This window comes from Vombatus ursinus, unplaced genomic scaffold (genome assembly GCF_900497805.2).
Source record: "Vombatus ursinus unplaced genomic scaffold, bare-nosed wombat genome assembly UNPS02010822.1, whole genome shotgun sequence".
NCBI classification, from domain to species: Eukaryota; Metazoa; Chordata; class Mammalia; order Diprotodontia; family Vombatidae; genus Vombatus; species Vombatus ursinus.
In genome coordinates, this window is record NW_020950600.1 from 1,480,194 (window position 1) to 1,497,902 (window position 17,709).

Consider the following 17,709-nt stretch of genomic DNA (forward strand, 5'->3'; position numbering starts at 1 on the left):
CATGATTTGCCCAAGGTAGACTTGGACAAATTTCTGTCTCACGATGCTGCTTTTTGTCCCATTTTACAGCTTTGAAAATATTGAGATTCAAGCATGTGCCGTGAATTGCCCAAGGTACCATGGTGATTTTTTTTTTTTGCAGCAATCAGGGTTAAGTGACTTGCCCAGGGTCACACAGCCAGTAAGTGTTTGAGGCCAGATTTGAATTCAGGTGCTTCTGACTCCAAGAGTGCCCTATCCACTGTGCCACCTAGCTGCCCCTACCACAGTGATCATAACGTCATTGCCCCTCACTCTCCCTGGCCCCGGCCCCAGGATTTTGAACAAGAGGCTACAGGCTCTGAGCCAACCACACAGTCCTCTTGCTGTCTAATGATGTTGTCTGGAAATGAGCGCTAGAAAAGTTTGGAATCCAACTAGGCACAACAGGGAGCCTGAGCACCTCGCTTGTCAATTGACGTTGGGACACATCCCCGGATAGTAGAAAGCCCCAGTAGAGAAGACCGCTTTGGACCCGGGAAAGCTCAGGCACAGGATCCAGAGAGAATAACCAGCTTGAGGTCAAAGGTGAGCAGTTTCAGGAGGCTGAGAATGGTCTCGGCTTCACGACATTGTGGACTTTCCTGGTGGAGAACACATGGATCCTCACTTTCTTCCCCTCGGTTTCGCCCTCCCTTTTCCTCTCCAGCCCCCACCCCCAAATCCTCCACCCTCAAATCTTCTGGCTTTTCCGTTCAGGACTACCCACCATCCCTCCCGCTACATTGCACTCTTTACCAAACTCTTCGCTTTAGTCATTCGCCTCTCCTGAAGGTACTTTCTCCTGCTCTTGGAGCTCTGATCCACTCCCTCCAGCTTGCCGCGACTTGGAGAGACTTGAATGTCGAAATCTGGGGGCTGAGCCCATTTCCCCTCTCCAGGGTCCTCTCTCTCTGGGTCTCGTGTCCGGGGCTGTGTAGGCGGGTGACCTTCCGAACGCCGGGGTTCTGCTAAGCGAGACAATTCCCTGGGTCTGCCTGGCCGGGGTCCGCTGTGACCATAGCCTAACATACTAAGACTAGCGGAAGGTTTAGGGAGGGAGCCTAGGCTGGGCGGCGTCATACAGGCGACCACATTCCTCCTCACGGCAGAGAGCAGCTCGAGGACTGGGACGGCTCTAGTAGCCAGAGCAGGACGACTCAGGTTCCGCAGAACGGACTCGGTGTTCTCTAGGGCGAGGGCCGCCAGATGGAGACGGGTGCAGGGCTAGGGATGAGACAACCCTTGGAGGGATGGTCCTTGGACCGTCATCCGAGTGTTCCCCTCCCCCCCCCCATGTCCCAGGGGCTCACCGAGACTTTCCGGGGCTCCTTTCTCCTAGAGAATGAGCAATTTCTCTTTCCCCAGCTCAGCATCTCTTGTTCCTGGGGGAGGAGGAGGAAGGAAACCTTTAGGGAGAATGGGCAACTAGACTCCTCGGGCGATTGCAGGAAAAAAGGGACGAGGCTGGAGTATGCTGAGTTCGGAGAACTCTGGAGTCTGGGCTAGCGGACCTGGGAGTTGGATACTCGTAATTATAGAGAACACTGGGAATCCCTTAGGGAGGAAACTCTCAGTACTAATAATGGAGGTCACCGCCTCCTCTGTCATTTAGAGAATTGCCTAGAGCACCAATCCATGAGGTGACTTGTCCAGGGTCACACAGCCAGGACGTGTCCCAGGTGACACCTGAACTCAAAGCTTTCTTGCTTCCAGGCCAGCTCTCTGGCTATAGCTACACAGAGCTCTTCAAGGATTACAAAGCCTTTTACTTATATTCTCTCCTTTGGTCCTCATAACAATCTGGATAAGTTGGTGCTGTTATTATACTACATTTTTCTGTTGAGGAAGCTAAAGCTGAAATTCCACAGCTAGGCAATGACCTGGGCAGGATTCGAACACAAGTATTCCTGATTCCTAGGCCAGCGTTCTCTCTACTAAGCCGGCCCTCGCTCCTCTAACTGCTGTCGAGGTGGGTAAGACAGGTTAGGTTTCCAGATACCTAAGTCCCTGAGGAGCTGGGGGGCAAAAGGTTGAGAGCCTGCCTGTCTGGACTGCTCTGGGAAGGGCTGAAAGTCTGGTGAATTGGGCTTTCAGAAGTCCTGGCTTCGGGACTCACATATGAGTCCCTGAAAGTTTTGACGGCCGCCAGTGCCTTGGGGTCCAGCGAGTGATAATATCCGAGACTGCAGCGCTTTGGGCGCGGGTCGCTGGGGTCCCCTGAGCCCAGAAGCGCCAAGAGCGCCAGACTGAAGGAAACCAGGAGACTCAGTCCCGATTGCATCGTGGATCCGGGTTAGACTGGAGGAGGAACCGACCGACTTCCAGCCCTTTGCCCCTAGAGTGCAAAGCCTCTTTCCCTCCTTCTGTAAGTGCAATCCTGAGGTCCCCAGGAGGGCTGCGGGTTGCTCGCACCTCTGCTCAGGCCCCATGACGCTGGGTTTTATCCTTTAGAGGCGAGGGGGAGAAGGAAAAAAAAAACCAAAAACCGATAAAAGAGATAGAGGATGACGAGAGCGGTGTCAGGCCTGCCCATCAGCTCTCCTGGCTTTTCAAATGGTGAGTGCATGCTTTCCTCACTCAAACTTAGGATTACATCAGGTTCCCTCCTCGGCCATTCCCTCCTCTCTCTGCCCATCTTTTTTTTTTTGGTATGTCTTGGTTTATCTCTTCCCCAAGTCTCTGTCTGCCCTGCTCCTTTGTCTCTCCCTCTTTCCCAGTCCTCTAGTTGTATATACATCTCCACAGTCTGTCTCCTCCTCCCCCACTGCTCTGTTTCTTTTGTAGTTCCTTTCTTCCCTTCTACCTGCCCCTCCCTTCTTATTGCTGTGATTTTTCTAATTATGGGATTGTAGAGTTAGGAGATCAACTTGTTTAATTTATTGATAAGGAAACTGAGGCACAGAGAGGTTTGGTTTTTTTTTTGAGGAGGTGGGGAGGCAATCTGGGTTAAATGACTTGCCCAGGGTTACACAGCTAGTAAGTGTCTGAGACCTGATTTGAACTCAGGTACCCCCAACTCCAGGTCCCACTGCCCCACCTAGCTGCCCCTAGAGAATTTTTTTTTTTAAGCTACGTGCCAAGGATCGAACCTGGAGAAAGCTTCTAAAGGGAGATTTGAGCCCAGGTCTTTCAAACTTGGAGTCTAACGCTCCATTTCCTACCTGGCTCTCTACTGCTGTTTCTCTCTCCTCCTAGCTTCGATTATCTAAGTAGCCCTATTGTACAGGGGATAGAGCCTTGGGCCTAGCATCAAAGACCAGACCAGACTTCAAATCTTGCCTCTGACAATTACTTGCTGTGTGACTTTGGGCAAGTCACTTACCCTCTGTTTGCCTCAGTCTCCTTGACTGTAAAATGGGGGTGATGATAACACCTACCACGCAGAGTTGTGAGGATCAGATGAGATAATATTTGCAAAGTACTTAGCAAAGTGCCTGGCACATAGTAGGCACTTAAATGCTTCTTCCCCATGCCTACTCCATCTTGGACCTCTCTTTGGGCCTTGTCTGCCACCTGCCAGCACAGACACCAATAATGCATTACTGTCCTCATTTTTCAGAGAGGGATCCCAGGGTCTTGAGGTGGGCTGACAGTACAGCTGAGAAGACTTAGTGACAATGTTGAATTTAGGGCATCTTCTCAGAAGAGGGGGCAGGGAGCCTGGAAGGGCTGGCAGTGGGGAAATCCCTCCTATGGATTTTCCAATTACGTAAGAGGTGACACCAGCTCTACCTGTCTCTAAGTCCTCCTCTGAGTCACTTCCCTTTTGGTCCCGCTTTTGCTTTGTTTAGCCAATAAAGGGATTCTCCATGGGGGGAAGCCAGGGACTAGACAAAGGGGCGGGGCCTCTCTTCTGGGCTATGGGACAGCCACTCAGATAAGGACGCAGGTGGATAGCGGGGAGGGAGGGAAAGGGGAGGGCGGGGGCTGGGAAGAGGCTGGCAGATCAGGCCTACAACTCCCACAATTCCCTAGGAAAGAGCAGGAGGAGGAAGTTTGCCCAGTTCGATTTAGGAGGGAGTCTTCCTGGCTCCTTGCCTGTTCCTTGTTTAATTCCTGGATGGGCACAGATGTTTAGCTCTCAGAGTTGTAGAGAAACACAGAACCATAGGTAGCACTGGGATTCCAAGTTCAATTCCCTGACTCCAAATCCATGGCTCTTTCCGTCAGAGGGTGTTAGGTTTCAGTCTGGAAGGGTTCCCTAGTCCAATTCCCTCATTTTACAGAGGAGGAAATGGAGGCCTAGAGAGATCAAGTGGCTTGCCTAAGGTCACAGAGCTGGTATGAGATGAAAGAAAGGATTTGAACTCAGGTCCTCTGACTTCCAGTGCAGTGTGCCCACTTCTGAACCTCACCTCTTCTCCACACCAGGTACAGAATCCTTGCACTGCTTGGGTTTTGGGACAGAACTGGTCTAAAAGAAGCTGACCCAGTACATAATGCCTACATGGATCAGAATCTAGGCATGGCTCCTTTAGGAAAAGATGGTTTCAGATACATGGGGAGGGGAGGGGGTTGTTAGCAAAAAAATTCATTTTAATTCAAGCTTTTTGATGGGAAGGTATGAAGTTACCCCACAAGGTGATCGCTACTAAACAATATTCATGAAAACCTCCTGCTTTGCAGAAATCCACCCCCAAATTTATGGCATTGGAGTCAATGGCAGAGCCAGATCTGTTTTCTGGATCTTCACAGCTTGCCCCTCCCTCCCAATCACCTTGTGGAGCCAGAGAAAATCTCCTCTATAAACTGAAGCTGATGAGAAGAGAATTGGCCAAGGTCAGTGGCAGAGCTGGCCCTTGACCTCAGGCCTCCTGGGAATCCACTTCTCCAATCTTCTCCCTCTTGGCTAGCTTTATCCTTTATTGTTGGTCTGAAGTTTGGGGGCTTCCAAATCTCAGCTGGCAGCCCTGCCAGGATCTTTTGATTTTAAAGTGGTATGCCTCTTATGCAGGTCAGGCCAGTCCATAGGACAGTTCCTAAAGCTTGAGGTGATGGCTTCTAAACATCCCCCCTTCCCCACTCTTCCTTGGGCTGTGCTTGGAGGGTGCAGTTAGTTACCTCCTATTTGCAGTGGAGGTATATAGGGATATGGAGCTGGCTGGGGGGGGGGGGGCAGGGACTAGGACCCTGAGGTATTCCAAAGTATGATAAAGGGTATTTTGTAGAGGGCCTATCAGGAACCACTACCCTCAAGTGAAAGCCTCCTTTGAATTATCTTTTATCTTGGCCAAGATAACCTTTATTTTTCTCTGCCTGTTTCTCTTTCTCATCGCTCCTCTCTATTTACCTCACTACCTGTCTTCCTCCCTCTTTAAGTGTACCTCCTTCCTTTTTTCTTTCTGCCTCCATTCCCCAGTCTGTCTCTCTCTCCATCGATTACTAAACATTTACCTGAGATGCTGCTGCCCCTGCAGGGTCTGTCTCTCCCAGTGTCTCTGTCCCTACCTAGTCTTTCAGCATCCTTGCCTGCCTCCCCTCCCCCTTCTGCAGTCTGCAGTCTTTTCCATCCCCCCTCTCTCTTGGAGACGTCTCTGTTTCTATTTCCGTCTCTCTCCATCCCCTGCCCGCTTGGCCCCAAGGGGACATAGGGCTGGCTCTGCCCCCAGCAAACCCAGGAAACTGGGGCCTCTCATATCCATCCCCAGACCAGGTAGGGAGGAGTTTGGAGTCGCCCAAGGACACCTTCCCCCACCCCCGTTTCTCAACATCTCATTTCTGTCTCCTCTTGCCTTTTTGCTGATGCTCCCAGCTTTCCAAACCCCACACTAGCTTGACACTGTCACTGCCACCAGGAGCAGGTTTGTATCCCATTCTCCTGCCCCCTTTACCAGGTCTGCCAGGCACCTATTCCTCCATCTCCCTCCCCCTCCCTCCTCCATCTCCCCACATCACTCTTCACCTTCGAAATCGGATTGTTTTCTGATCCTCCTCTGGACAAGGGTGAGCAGAGCCATCCCCCATCTTCTGGAAGTGGGCAGCCATTTCTTGACCCCTTCTGAAATCTAACCTAAATCCCTTCCCATGGCAGCCTGCCCCACTCCACACACACAGATCACTCAGGGGGCTCAGACACAGAAAAGTTTAATTCTGCTGCGACTGGAAGCCCCCGGCAGGGGGTAGGGGTGTTGATGGAAGAGGATTTGGTTTGATTTGGGGTAGGTCCTAGTTCCAGGCCTACAAAGGAAAACCCTGAGTCCAAGGCCAGGACCAGCCCAGAATGAAGATGATGTGGGAGAGACAAGGTTGGAGAGGAAAAAGAGGTGGGCATGACTGGGGAGGGGGGGCAAAGAGAGATGAGGATGATGGGAGAGGAGAGATGGAAAAAGATTGGAAAGCTGGGGGAAGGGAGGAAGAGGAGGCAGTGTGGTGCATCGAACAGCGCCACAGACTGGGAATCAGGAGACCTGGATTCTAGTCCTGGCTGTGTGTCCTTGGGTAAATCCCCTCCCCTCTCTGGGCAAGTTTCCCCGCATGTAAAATGAGGGAGCAGACTGTGATCTCTAGGCCCCTTCCAGCTCTGACGCTGTGATCCGTGAAGTCAGGGAGGGGACTGAAAGGTAATGAGTGAGGGTCGATGGGAGCTGAGCGGGAGGAGACGGGGATGATTATGGGGTCATGATTCGGGGAAACACGCGACAGAACAAGATCTAGTCCAGCCAGATACAATAAATAGGCCCCCCTCCCCCTCCCAGCCCTCCCTTCCCCTGCCCCGGGTGGGCACCTCCTCCCCGGAGGGCCGTCCAGGGCTGCATCCACCAGTCCCCGGTGGGGAGTGTCGTGTCTCAGTGCTGCTAAGTGTCCGCCCCGCGCTCCGCTGTGTAAGGCACCGGCTCCCGCGAGGTCCCGGAGCGCGCGTGAAGAACCCGGGGTGGGGTAGAAAGGGGAAGTGAGGAGACCCAGTACGTCCATGCTACTCCCCTCCCCCTCCAACCTAGCCCCTCCCCGCATGCGGGCGGGGCCGGGCAGAGAAGGAGCGGGGCTTCCTTCCGCTCCCTCCCCTCCCTCTCCCCCAAATCGATCCTCCCTCCTCCCCTGGGGACCCAGGCGTCCAGATTGCGGAAGGTGTCCCCCTGCAGAACCCAGGCGTCCGTGCCTCGGGTGGCGAGGAGGGCACGCACTCCCCTCGGCTGGGGAGTGGGAGTCACCCCAGGCTGGGCGGAGGTCCCAGGGGTCCCGCTCACACGGTGCTCTCCAGCATCCACTCGGTGCTGGTGAAGGCGAGGCGGGCCCGCGCGGGGCTCAGGCCACCCAAGCCCCCGTCCTCGTCCAGCAGGTGGGGCGTGGAGCGGTGGCGCTTTGTCCGCTTGGCCCGGCGCGGGTAGCTGTGGCTCTGGAAGAGGGCGCCATAGTCCCCGTCGAAAGAGTAGCGCTGCCGGGGGGTCCGGCCCGGGGGAAGCGCGGGGGTTGAGGCCGGGGCCGAGGTCCCCAGGGGGGCCCCCGAGACGCTTCGCCGAGGGCCCACGGGCCCCAGCTGCGCACGCCCGTCCTCCTCCGGCCCCGACGGCGCTGCCGCCTCGGTCCCCGAGGGCAGCAGGCAGAGCGAAGTGGAGGATCCCGGCCGGGCCGGGAGCCGCTCCGCCTCCACCAATGGGGGCGGTGCCGCCACCGCCCCCTCGGCCTCGACCTTGACTTTCTCCTTGTCTGGCCCCGACGGCGCGGGCGCCAGCTCGTGCAGAGCCTCGTATTGGTCCAGCGTGGAAGGCGGGGGCAGGGCCGGGCCCGAGCCCGCGGCGCCACCATTGGTCTGCGAGCACACGTGGCTGACGCGCGGCGGCGCCCCCTTGTGGCCAGAGCCGGCGTCGCCGCCCGCGTAGACCTTGTAGCGGATCATGAGGATGACGATGAAGACGAGCACCGAGGCCACGATGACGCCGCCGATGACGATGATCATGGTGCCCCCCAGGAAGTGAGCGTGCAGCGGGCGGCACGGAGTGACCTCCCCGGCCGTGGTGAACTGCACGCAGCCCACGACGCGCGTGGCGGTCAGCGCCGTCACCCCGTCGTCGTATACGGCCAGCACGCACAGGTCGTACGCCCGCCCCGCTGCCAGGTCGTTCACCAGGAACGTCTTGCTGCTCGACGGGATCATCCTGGGGGTCCCGGGAGAGAGGGAGAGAGGGGGGCGGGGAAACGGGAGAGTGAGCACCCGCCCCTGCCGTCCAGGAGGCCCCTCCCCTTCAAGGAAACCCCTGCTCCTCCATCCCACTAATGCAGCCCCTTACCTCCTGCCTAGACCCCCCCCCCCGCCCCCGTCCTTTCATCTAGGAAATCCCACCTCTTCCCCTAAGCCCATCCCATTCATCAAACCCTTTCCCCAAGCCCTGCCGTCCTCTAGGGCCGTCTCCCTGTGCGCCCCACCCCCTCATTTCAATCCTACTCTAGCCACCAAGTGTTGTCCCCGCCTTCTGAAGCCCGGGCCAGGCCGTCTAGGAAGCCCTGTGACCTACCCCCCAAAGCCCCCTTCTCCGAACTTCCAGCCAGAGGCCCTCGCTTCATATCCTTTTTTGGTTACCCTTTGCTATTTATCACCTATTCCTCAAGTCTCAACTGAAGTCCCACTTTCTCCAAAAAAGTCTTTCTGAATTCCTCTGAATTCTTGCGCCTTCCCTCTGATATATCCCCATTTCATTGAACTGCATATATATAGCTTGTTTGTACTGATTGTTTCATGTAGGCTCTCCCATTAGATTAGGAGCCCCTGGAGGGCAGGGACTGTCTCATGTCTTGGTATCTCCAGCGTTTAGCTCAGTGACTGGCATACAGTCGGCTCTTCCTGACTTTGGGCAAGTCACGTCACCTCTGGTTGCCTCAGTTTCCTCATCTGTAAAAGAGGGCCCTGGACCTCTAAGGTCCATTCCAGCTCTAAATCTTAAATTCTGAAAATGGCTAAACTCTTCAGGCTCTGAATCCCGTAACTTAATGAGCCTTCCAGCTGCCAGATTAAGCCTGGCCCAAGTCTCTCTCCAGCCTCCCCCAGGACCCTCCCCTCCCATCTAGCTAGATGCCTTCTGATGATATAGCGCTTTACGGTTTCATTCCAAAGTGCTTTGCACACATCATCTCATTAGGTCTTCACAGTCACCCAGTGGGGACAGGTGTTATGCCCATGATACATCACGCGTAAAAGCCGGAGAGAGATTTCGTGACCAGGATAATAAGTGCCTGAGGCAGGGATTTGAACTCCAGTCTTCCTGCCTCCAGGTCCAGCATTCTTTCCGCAACACCCCGCTGCTTCTGCAGCCGGCTACTCAGCGGAGCCCTGGCCCATCCCTGGCACTCTCCCCTCAAGCCCTGACCTTTTCCCATAGCTATGGTCCAGAAATATACTCAACTAGGAAGTTAACTATTCCTAACTAATTATTAGTTATTTCATAACTCCATTAGTCTCTAAACCACCTCCCACCCGGTGGCCCTCGCTCTGAAAACCCAGCGCGCAGTTTTTCAGCAATTGTAAGTGAGGTGGATGCATATTGGGTTGTGGTCCCCAGAGGGAACGTTCAGAAGAGTTAACCACTGGAAAGTACTTTGCAAACTTGAAAGTGCAATTAAAAGGCTATTACTATTACGATGATGATTATTATCATTAAGGAGCACCCTTTCTCCTCCATTCCAGCCCAAAGGGGTTCCCACTCCCATCCCAAACCCAAACTACGCCCCCAGGCTCTACATCCGACCCTAACGCCGTCTAACAGGCTACCTCCGCATACGCCACGCCCCAGAAGCCACAGCTCTTCTCACAATTCAGGCCCCTCCCCCTCTTCCCAAGACATGTCAATGCAAGAAGCCCAGCCCCCTGCTCTTCTTAAGCCCCGCCCCTTCCTGGGACCAGCCCTCTCCTCACCCCATCTTTCCTAAAAGCCCTCACCTCCTTCACACATATCTAGGTCCAAGCTCTAAACCGAGTGTTTTCCTCCCCCTCCGGACTCCACTGAGTGCCCTCCCCCCAACTTCAGGGATCCTCTTTGGATTAATCTGTCCCACTATGCCCCCGGCTCTTTAAAGACCCTCCAGGCTCAAGAGGGTCTGATTGGTCAGGAGCTTACAGACTGGGGTAAAAGATGGCTTCTGGTTGGGTGAGACCTCAGCCCGTCTAGACAGGCCTACAAATTAACCCTCACGGCACTGGGGGGGGAGGAGTGGGGAGGAAAGGAGGTGTTACAGTTCTCAACTTTATCATTCCTTTGAGGAACTGGGATTAGACCCATGCCCTCTTTCCTGGGACCCGAGGATGGGTTAATGGGAAGGGAAGAGAGGTGAGACAGTGGCTGGGGTCCAGTGTCCCTGCTGGGAGTCTTGACTAGGGTGCTGGATGAAAATGTGGGAGCCTATTCTGCACCCCACACATGCCAGATATGTGGGAAGAGAGACGGAGGCAGGACACGATGGACTCTCTGGAAATTTGGGGAGTCTTCCTGGTATAGTGGGCAGAGCCCTTTCCCCTCCCTTCGCACCACTTTCTTCCATCCATAAACTGAGGGGAGACTCCAAGATACATGGAGACAGTGCAGGGGAGGTGGGAAGGTGAAGAGGGAGAGGGTCAGAGGGCTATAAGGAGACAGAAACAGCAAAGGAAAGAAAAAAGGAGGGGGGTCTGAAACAAAAACAGGTGAAGAGAGGAAGAAATGGAAAAACACATGGACAGAAACAGACGGGCTGAGAAAAGAAGACAAAACCGAAGGTGGCGACAGATAAAATGACTCAAGGCACAGCGTTAGGAGAGGGGTCTAGGTGCCCCAGGGAGAGGTGAGCTCACCGGCGGCTTTCAAGAGCCCCTTCTCATTGGCTTCCCAGTCAGTGCAACTCACCTGTAGACCAGCGAGTCATCAGCTGAGCTGTTGTACTGCACTTGGTACATGCGAATGCCCGGCACGGGCCTCTGGGCGGGCCAGCGAATGACCACCGAGCTGGAGGTCAGCTCTGCGGCCACCAGTCTCCGCTCAGCCCCGACAGAGCCAGTCTCATTGGCCCCTGGCCGTCCAGGCGTGGCAATGTCTGAGGACCCAGGCTCACTGAGGGGGGGCGGGGCAGCAGGGGGCGGGGCCATGAGTGGCAGAGGCACCACGCACACCTCAACAGGCGCAGTGGCCTCCCCGGCTGCGTTGGAGGCTATGCAAGTGAAGATGCCGCTGTCTCGGAGAGTGGTGATGGTCACTTCGAGGGTCCCATCCCCCCGAACTCGAGTGCGGCTCGAGTTCCCCAGGAGCCGGCCGTCGGGGGCCACCCAGTGCACCACTGGCTCTGGGTCACCCACAGCCTTACAGCGCAGACTCACTGCCTGGCCTTCCACCACAAGGGCCCGGCCGGCTGCCTGCCGAGTGATGAGAGGCGGCTCACAAAGAAATTCCTCCTCGGGAATGGACCAGAAGTAGCGGTCCGTCAGGTGCTCGGGCGTGGCACACGTCTCTAAGTCATCCTCTCGGGTCAGCCTCCTCAGCCAGAGAAGTTCACAGTTGCAGTGCAGGGGGTTTCCTCCAAAGCTGACTGTCAGAGTGGACGGTGGCTTGGGGCCAGAGGCCTGAGCACGGAGGAAGAGCCCATCGGGGGGTAGCTTATGCAGCCGGTTGGACGTCATGTCCAGCCGGACCAACTTGTGAAGTTGTACAAAGGTGCCCTCAGCGATGTGGTCGATGAGGTTGTGGTCCAGGGTGAGGGTGTTGAGATTGACCATCTGGCCCACAGCCTCCCAGGGCAGTGACTCTAAGTTGTTATAGGACAGGTCCAGGTCTTCCACGGTACCCAAGAAGGCATCGAAGGCAGCGGGCTCCACCCAGCGGATCTGGTTGTTGCCAAGGATGAGATGTCTCAGGTTCACCAAGCCACGCAGGTGATCCCCTCGCACCTCCCCCAGGCGATTGCTATCCAAATGCAGGGCACGGAGGGTGCGGAGGTCAGCAAAGGCGCCAGGAGCAACCTGGCCAATGGTATTGCGGGACAGAGTGAGGTGGACCAGACTGGTCATGTTGGCAAAATCCCTGCGCCGGACAGCAGCGATGAAGTTGTCAGTTAGTCGTAACTCAACTACTCGGCGGTCAATGGCGGGTGGGACAAAAAGCAGGCCAGTCTTGGCACACAGCATGGTCAGAGTTGGGGATACATTTTGGCAGATGCAACGGCCTGGACAGGGCTGCCCAATGGATGGGGGTGCCCCGGCCCACAGGAGGAGGAGGAGGGGCAGGGCTGGTGATGGAGGAGATGATGATGAAGAAGATCCTGGGGCCATGGTGGAGACCTCAGTGACCGGTCCTAGGAAAGGTGGAGAAAAAAAGAGTTAGCAATGTGGGGAGAAGGGAGAGGTATCTCCTCCCCGCTGTACTATAGCTTCCCTCCCCACGTCTCATGTACTTCTTGTGGCCTCACCTTGATCCCTCTTCCAGGGACCTCAGCCCTTCCTCCCCAGGGGTAGAGGTAGTGGGGGTTGGAGCATTTGCCACATGCATACCAGAACTCGGAAGTTAGGTCTTGCCACTTGTAAGTTGTGGGAAGTCTTTGTTGGTGTCTAACCTCCAACCCTCCCACTGGGGTGTCAGCCTCCAGTGTCTAATTGTGGGAATGCCTGCTCAGACAGTCACAGACACACACACACATACACACACAGAGCCCCCCACTTGCTCCCGGCAAACTTTTCATCTGGGAATCCCCCTGCGGCAGCTCCAGCCCACGGCGTGTCAGCTCCCATCACAACAGGGCCCCGAGGAGGAATGTGGAGAGAATGGGGAGAGATGGGAAGGGGGGGGCATCCACTTTCCCCTTCACTTTATGTTCCCCAACCCCCGGAACCAGGGCTTTCCCAGGGGAAGCAAGTGGCCAAGAGTCCAGCTGGGCAAAGTTCGTGGCCCCCTTCTAGCCCTCTTTGAATCCCCCATCTCTTCACTGTGCAGCACTCTCTCTTTCCTCTCTACCCCCCCCTTCTTCTCTCTCTGTTCCTCATTTCTGGGTTTCTCTTTTTCTGTCTTTTTGACCATGAATCTCTCTCTGGCTTGGTCTCTTAACCTGTGTCTGTCTGTTTCCCCCCTCCCCCTCCCCTCCTCTCAGTTCCTATGTCTGTCCGTCTGTCTGTCTGTATCTTTGTCTCTCTGTTTCTGTCTCCTTCTCAGTTCCTGTGTCTGTCTGTGGTGCTCTCTCTCTCTCTCTCTCCTTCCCCCCACCCCTCCGTTCCTATCTCTGTCTGTCTGTCTCTGTGTCTCTGCCTGTCTGTCTTCTGTCTCCCTCACCCTCTCACCTGTATCTATTTGTGTCCAAATGTCTTCCTCTTCCCATTTCTCCATCTCTGAGGTACTCAGATACCGTGTTTCTGGTCCACTGTCTTTGGGGTTCTCTGTCTCTCTGAGTCTTTGAGTTCCTATGTCTATTCTTCCATTTCTCTGAGTTCTTGTATCTATTTTTTTTTTGTTTTTGCTTCTAGGTGTCTCTGAGTCCTTGTGCCTGTTTCTTCATGTCTGTCTCTGAGTTTCCCTATCTTTTTTTTCTCCCTTTGTCTCCTGAATTTCTCAGTCCTCTATTGCTGGGTTTCTCTTTCTCTTAGTCTGGACCAGCAGGGTGAAATTGGGCCTTATAGGTGCCCTTCGCCCAGGGAGGGAGGGACTCCCTCCTCAGTCCTCAGTCACTGCCTCCACAGTGTGGTGACCCCCAATCCTGTCTCACTCCAGAACCTGGAGGTTGGGCTTACACTGCATATCTTGGATCCTGATCCAACGACCTCTACCCAAACCCCCTCCCCTAGCCTGGTGGGGCAGAGTGAACCACCTGTCTCCCTTTTTCCTCTTCCACCTCATCAAGAAATTCCTAGCCTGGCTGACCTTTCCACTGTCATAAATGGCCATCCATGTGGTGAAAGATGACACCTCCCCCCCCAGTTCTCCTTCAACCTCCCCCCCTCATATCCCAGACTAAACCCTCCTTCACCCCAGACATGCTCCTCCCTGGCCCTGTCACAGCAGAGCATTGACCCAGGGCTCCTGAGGTATAAAACAATCCAAGCTACCCCCTCCAGCATCTGACTCCTCAGCTCACCTCTCCTCAGGAAATCATGGCCGGCACCACCTGGAAAGACAGCAACATTCTCCCATCAGCCCCACCTGGGGACTAGGGAAGTCCCTTCTGCAGTCTTTCTCTTATCCTTCCTGCTGCAGCTTCCCCAGCCCTTCACTTTGGCCCAGGAAACAGAGCTTTGGGCCTTTGACATAAACCTGGGAAGCCAAGATTCCAGACCCTCCAGAACAACTCATTTTTTTTTATATTCACTTACATATGTTATCATCTGAGCCTTACAGCAAATTCTTTGGGATAGACGTTACATGTTATCACCCCCCCCCCATTTTGCAGATGATGAAACTGAGAATCAGGTTGAATAGCTTGCCAGTGGTTTCAAAGCTGATATCAGAGAGAGAATTTGAACCCAGATCTTTGTGACTCCAGGCCCAACACTCTATCCCCAAGCTGTCCCTCTAAAGGGAACATAGGTATCCTAAGCTCCTATGTCCCTCTCTCAGGACTTTCATGCCCACTGAGGAAGGAGGAAGGAAGGTCCACAGATTCAACATCCTTGCTGACATGCAATCTCCATGTCATACCAAAACACACAGCACATGCTTAGACATGTTTGCACACATGCTTGTTCTCACTCATGCTAACACATACATGTCCCCATTGGAAGGCATGCACAGTCTACCATAAGGACACACCTGTATTTGTACATACTCTGATATACATACACATATAACATATATTCCCCATGTGCACAGGCAGTTGACGAAAAGCCTAGCCACTGAAAATATATGCCGGGACCTTGACACACAGATACATAGACACAAAAAGATGTGGGAAGGGAGGAGACTGGCTGGTGGCACATGGTTCCTTACACACACACACACACACACACACACACACACACACACACACACACAGAAAGACACAATCCCAGAGACACAGACCCACAGTCAGGCAGTAACAAGCACACCTAACTACACTTTCCTTAGATACCAGGATCTCTCACTCCAGCCTCAACCTCACCTTGGTCCAGTTCTCACCACCCCCTAAGGGAAGTCTAGGTCCAAACCTGACCCCAGTCATGAGAGAGAACCCAGGAATCTGGGCCGCTGGGAATCAGGATTTAAGGAGCAAAGATGAGGGGTCAGAAGGTCAGGTCTCCTGAGATGGAAGTGGGGCAGGTAGGGTTGGGTCAGGGATGGAGGCGGGGAGGGGGGAGAGGAGGGGGATGGATGTCTGGGTTTGGAAGGGATGCGGTCCAGGGCTCTCTCTCTCATGGCTTCTCTCCAGGCCCCAATCCCAAAACACTGAAATGTGCTGGTGCTGGGGGAAGGAGAAGAGAATCCTACAAATAAAATCAGGTCTGGGCCTCTGGCAGGGTCCCTCAGGCCCCCCTCCCTCTGGAGGGGCCTAGAGGATCCCAATGGATCTGGGCAGATTCTGAAGGATCCTGGGAGATCTAGCGAGGAGGGGCAGGGCTGGGCAGGCCTCCCCCTTCGGAAGGGAGGGGGTAGTCTCCGGTCAGATTCCACCTTTCTCCCTTGGAGTCGGTGTCCATGTGTCCAGCTCCCAGCCCCAGGCTCAGCCCTAGGTCTGCTCACCGGCAGGGGAGGAAATGACTGATTCCTTCCCCCACGGAAAGCCCCTGGGACCCAGGCCCACGGGGCTCCCCCCCTCCGCTCCCCTCCCAAGGGCTTAAGGTAGGAGCTGTCCCCGAGACACACGGACATCCACGGAGACACATGGACAGACTCGGAGACACCGGGGAGACATATGGGCCCATGGGCGGACACACACGGACACACACGCAGACACACAGCAACACACACAAATGCAGACAAACACACACGGACACAGCCACAAACAGACACATCAAGGCGCACAGATCCACAGATCCACAGGAGCCCGCACGGTCACACGAGCACACCGCGGCACGGGCACGCCTGCACCCGGGCACGCCGGGGCACCCGACCCAGCCGCGGACCCCACCGACCCCCGGCACCCCCGGCCACACGCGCGCACACAGACACACCCGGACACCCAGACCCGGGCGCCGCAGCGGCGCGGACACACGCGCGCACACACACAGTCCACATCGCACACAGCCCACATCCACATCGCCCATCACCCATCACACACGCTCCCGTCCTCCGCTCTCCCCACCCCGGACCCCGAGCTCACCTCCGGGGGGGCCCGGCCCCGGCCCCGGCCCGGTCCCGGGCTCTGGCTCTGGCTCTGGCCGCCGCCGCCTCGGTCCGCGCCATGGCGGGGGGAGGGGAGGGGAGGGGAGGGGACGGAGAGGGAAGGGGGATGGGGACGGAGGAGGGAGGGAGGGAGGGAGGGAAGGAGGGAGGGGGGCCGGGGCCGGGAGGGCTGGGGGGAGGGGGCGGGGGGGGCGCGGTACAGCCGAAGCTCGGCGCGCGGCTCCTCCCTCCGCACAGCGCGGGGCGCGGGCGCCCGATCTGCAAAGGGGGGGAGGGGAGCGGAAGGGAGGGGCGAGGGGGCGGGGAGGCTGGCGCGCCTGGGTCCCTCCCCTGCTCCCGGGTCCGGGAGCGAGAGCACCGCGGACCCCTCCCCACCGCGGCCCCCAGCCTAGACGCAGCGCCCCCAACCATGGCGGTCGGGCTTTGGCCCCCGCTTCTCCCCGCCTCCCTCCCCCACGCCCCCGGCCGCAGAGGGAGGGGCCGTGCCAGGTCTGGGACCCTCGGATGCCAAGGTCCCCAGGTCCCCCGCCTAAGGGGCCTAGATGGACTCATGTGGGGGCGAGATTATGCTGCAGGAGGAGGAGAAGGGTCCCCGTGAAACTGGAAGAGGGGGAAGAGTGAAAAGTAAGAGATTATGATAGAAATGGAGAGCAAAGGCCCGAGGAAGAGCCAGGGAGGCTTGTAGACAGAGACGGGGTCAGGGAGACACGAGGGGACCCAGACAGGAGCTGAAAGGCAGACAGAGACAGAGAACATCTGGGCAGACACTCAGGACCCGAGAGACAGCCATGGCTACTAGCCCTCGAACACAGTAGGTGCTCAATAATTACGTCCTTAGCCGTGGCAGATGAAGACAGACATAGGATCCGGGGATAGGACACCTCCTTGCTGGGGGAGGCTAGTTTCTATCTTTGGTGGAAGAGGGCCTTCTCTGCCCCCGTTTCCATCCTTGTGGTCTGCCTCCCCCATCCACCTGGCCTAGCCCCAGCCCTACACTCCTCCTTTTTTCCATACCCCAACCTTTTCTCTGTCTACCAATCAGGCCTTCTGATTGGTCTATTTATGATTTTATGATTCAGTTCTCTCTTGAACGCCCCCAAGAAGACCCCCACCGGGGCTGAGTCTAAAAAGGATGGGATAGCTGGGGATAAGCAAAACCTGGAAAGCCGGGACTAGGAGTTTGGTTAGGCAGAGGGGTGAGGTATACTTAGAACAGACTTCAGCCCACTCATCCTCTCCAAGGCCTTTCCACAATCCTTCAGACCCAGCCTGCTTCTCAGCATCCCTGATCACCCAAAAGCCTTTCACAACATCCTCTCCACCTCCCATTTCATCTGGTTCCTCCACAAGTCCATTGGTCCTTGATGTGATAGAATCACAGGATTTGAAGCTGGAAGGGACATTAGTAATATAGGAATATACCTTTAAGCCAAAAGGGAGCTAGGTCACCTAGGTCAACCCATCCATTTAACTGAGGTGGGAGCTAAGAGGCAAA

At 55.8% G+C, this 17,709-nt stretch overlaps 2 protein-coding genes across 4 annotated transcripts; both read right to left on the reverse strand.

The window, feature by feature from the left end:
• Window positions 1-195: 195 nt before the first annotated feature.
• LOC114038139 lies at window positions 196-6,972 on the reverse strand. The gene is made up of 5 exons (XM_027855301.1): window positions 6,746-6,972; window positions 2,138-2,267; window positions 1,332-1,403; window positions 778-1,245; window positions 196-623 (listed from the first exon to the last, which is right to left on the reverse strand). Exons 1-5 carry the CDS (start codon window positions 6,970-6,972, stop codon window positions 525-527), a joined length of 996 nt encoding a protein of 331 aa, XP_027711102.1. The 3' UTR covers window positions 196-524.
• Window positions 6,973-7,180: 208 nt separating this feature from the next.
• On the reverse strand, window positions 7,181-16,224 carry LRFN1 (leucine rich repeat and fibronectin type III domain containing 1). 3 transcript variants are annotated; one of them, XM_027855407.1, is made up of 4 exons: window positions 16,192-16,224; window positions 14,035-14,064; window positions 10,830-12,267; window positions 7,181-8,114 (listed from the first exon to the last, which is right to left on the reverse strand). In XM_027855407.1, the coding sequence occupies exons 3-4, from the start codon at window positions 12,242-12,244 to the stop codon at window positions 7,202-7,204; spliced, it is 2,328 nt and encodes a 775-aa protein (XP_027711208.1). In that variant the 5' UTR covers window positions 12,245-12,267; window positions 14,035-14,064; window positions 16,192-16,224; the 3' UTR covers window positions 7,181-7,201. The 3 variants fall into 3 exon arrangements, with proteins under 3 accessions (XP_027711208.1, XP_027711209.1, XP_027711207.1); XM_027855408.1 differs by lacking the exon at window positions 14,035-14,064 and having other exon boundaries at window positions 16,192-16,217; XM_027855406.1 differs by lacking the exons at window positions 14,035-14,064; window positions 16,192-16,224 and adding an exon at window positions 13,244-13,832.
• Between the last annotated feature and the right edge of the window lie 1,485 nt (window positions 16,225-17,709).

Excerpts from the sequence above, each read along its gene's own strand:
- LOC114038139 (XM_027855301.1), bottom strand. The coding sequence starts at position 6,972 with ATGCGGGGAGGGGCTAGGTTGGAGGGGGAGGGGAGTAGCATGGACGTA. Across the intron at positions 2,268-6,745 it reads GACGGCCCTCCGGGGAGGAG|TCTGGCGCTCTTGGCGCTTC; the intron begins GTGCCCACCCGG and ends GGTTTCCTTCAG. Across the intron at positions 1,246-1,331 it reads AGGAGCCCCGGAAAGTCTCG|CCCTGCACCCGTCTCCATCT; the intron begins GTGAGCCCCTGG and ends TCTCATCCCTAG.
- LRFN1 (XM_027855406.1), bottom strand. The coding sequence starts at position 13,289 with ATGGAGAAATGGGAAGAGGAAGACATTTGGACACAAATAGATACAG. Across the intron at positions 12,268-13,243 it reads TTGGACACAAATAGATACAG|GACCGGTCACTGAGGTCTCC; the intron begins GTGAGAGGGTGA and ends CACCTTTCCTAG. Across the intron at positions 8,115-10,829 it reads GATGACTCGCTGGTCTACAG|GATGATCCCGTCGAGCAGCA; the intron begins GTGAGTTGCACT and ends CGGGACCCCCAG.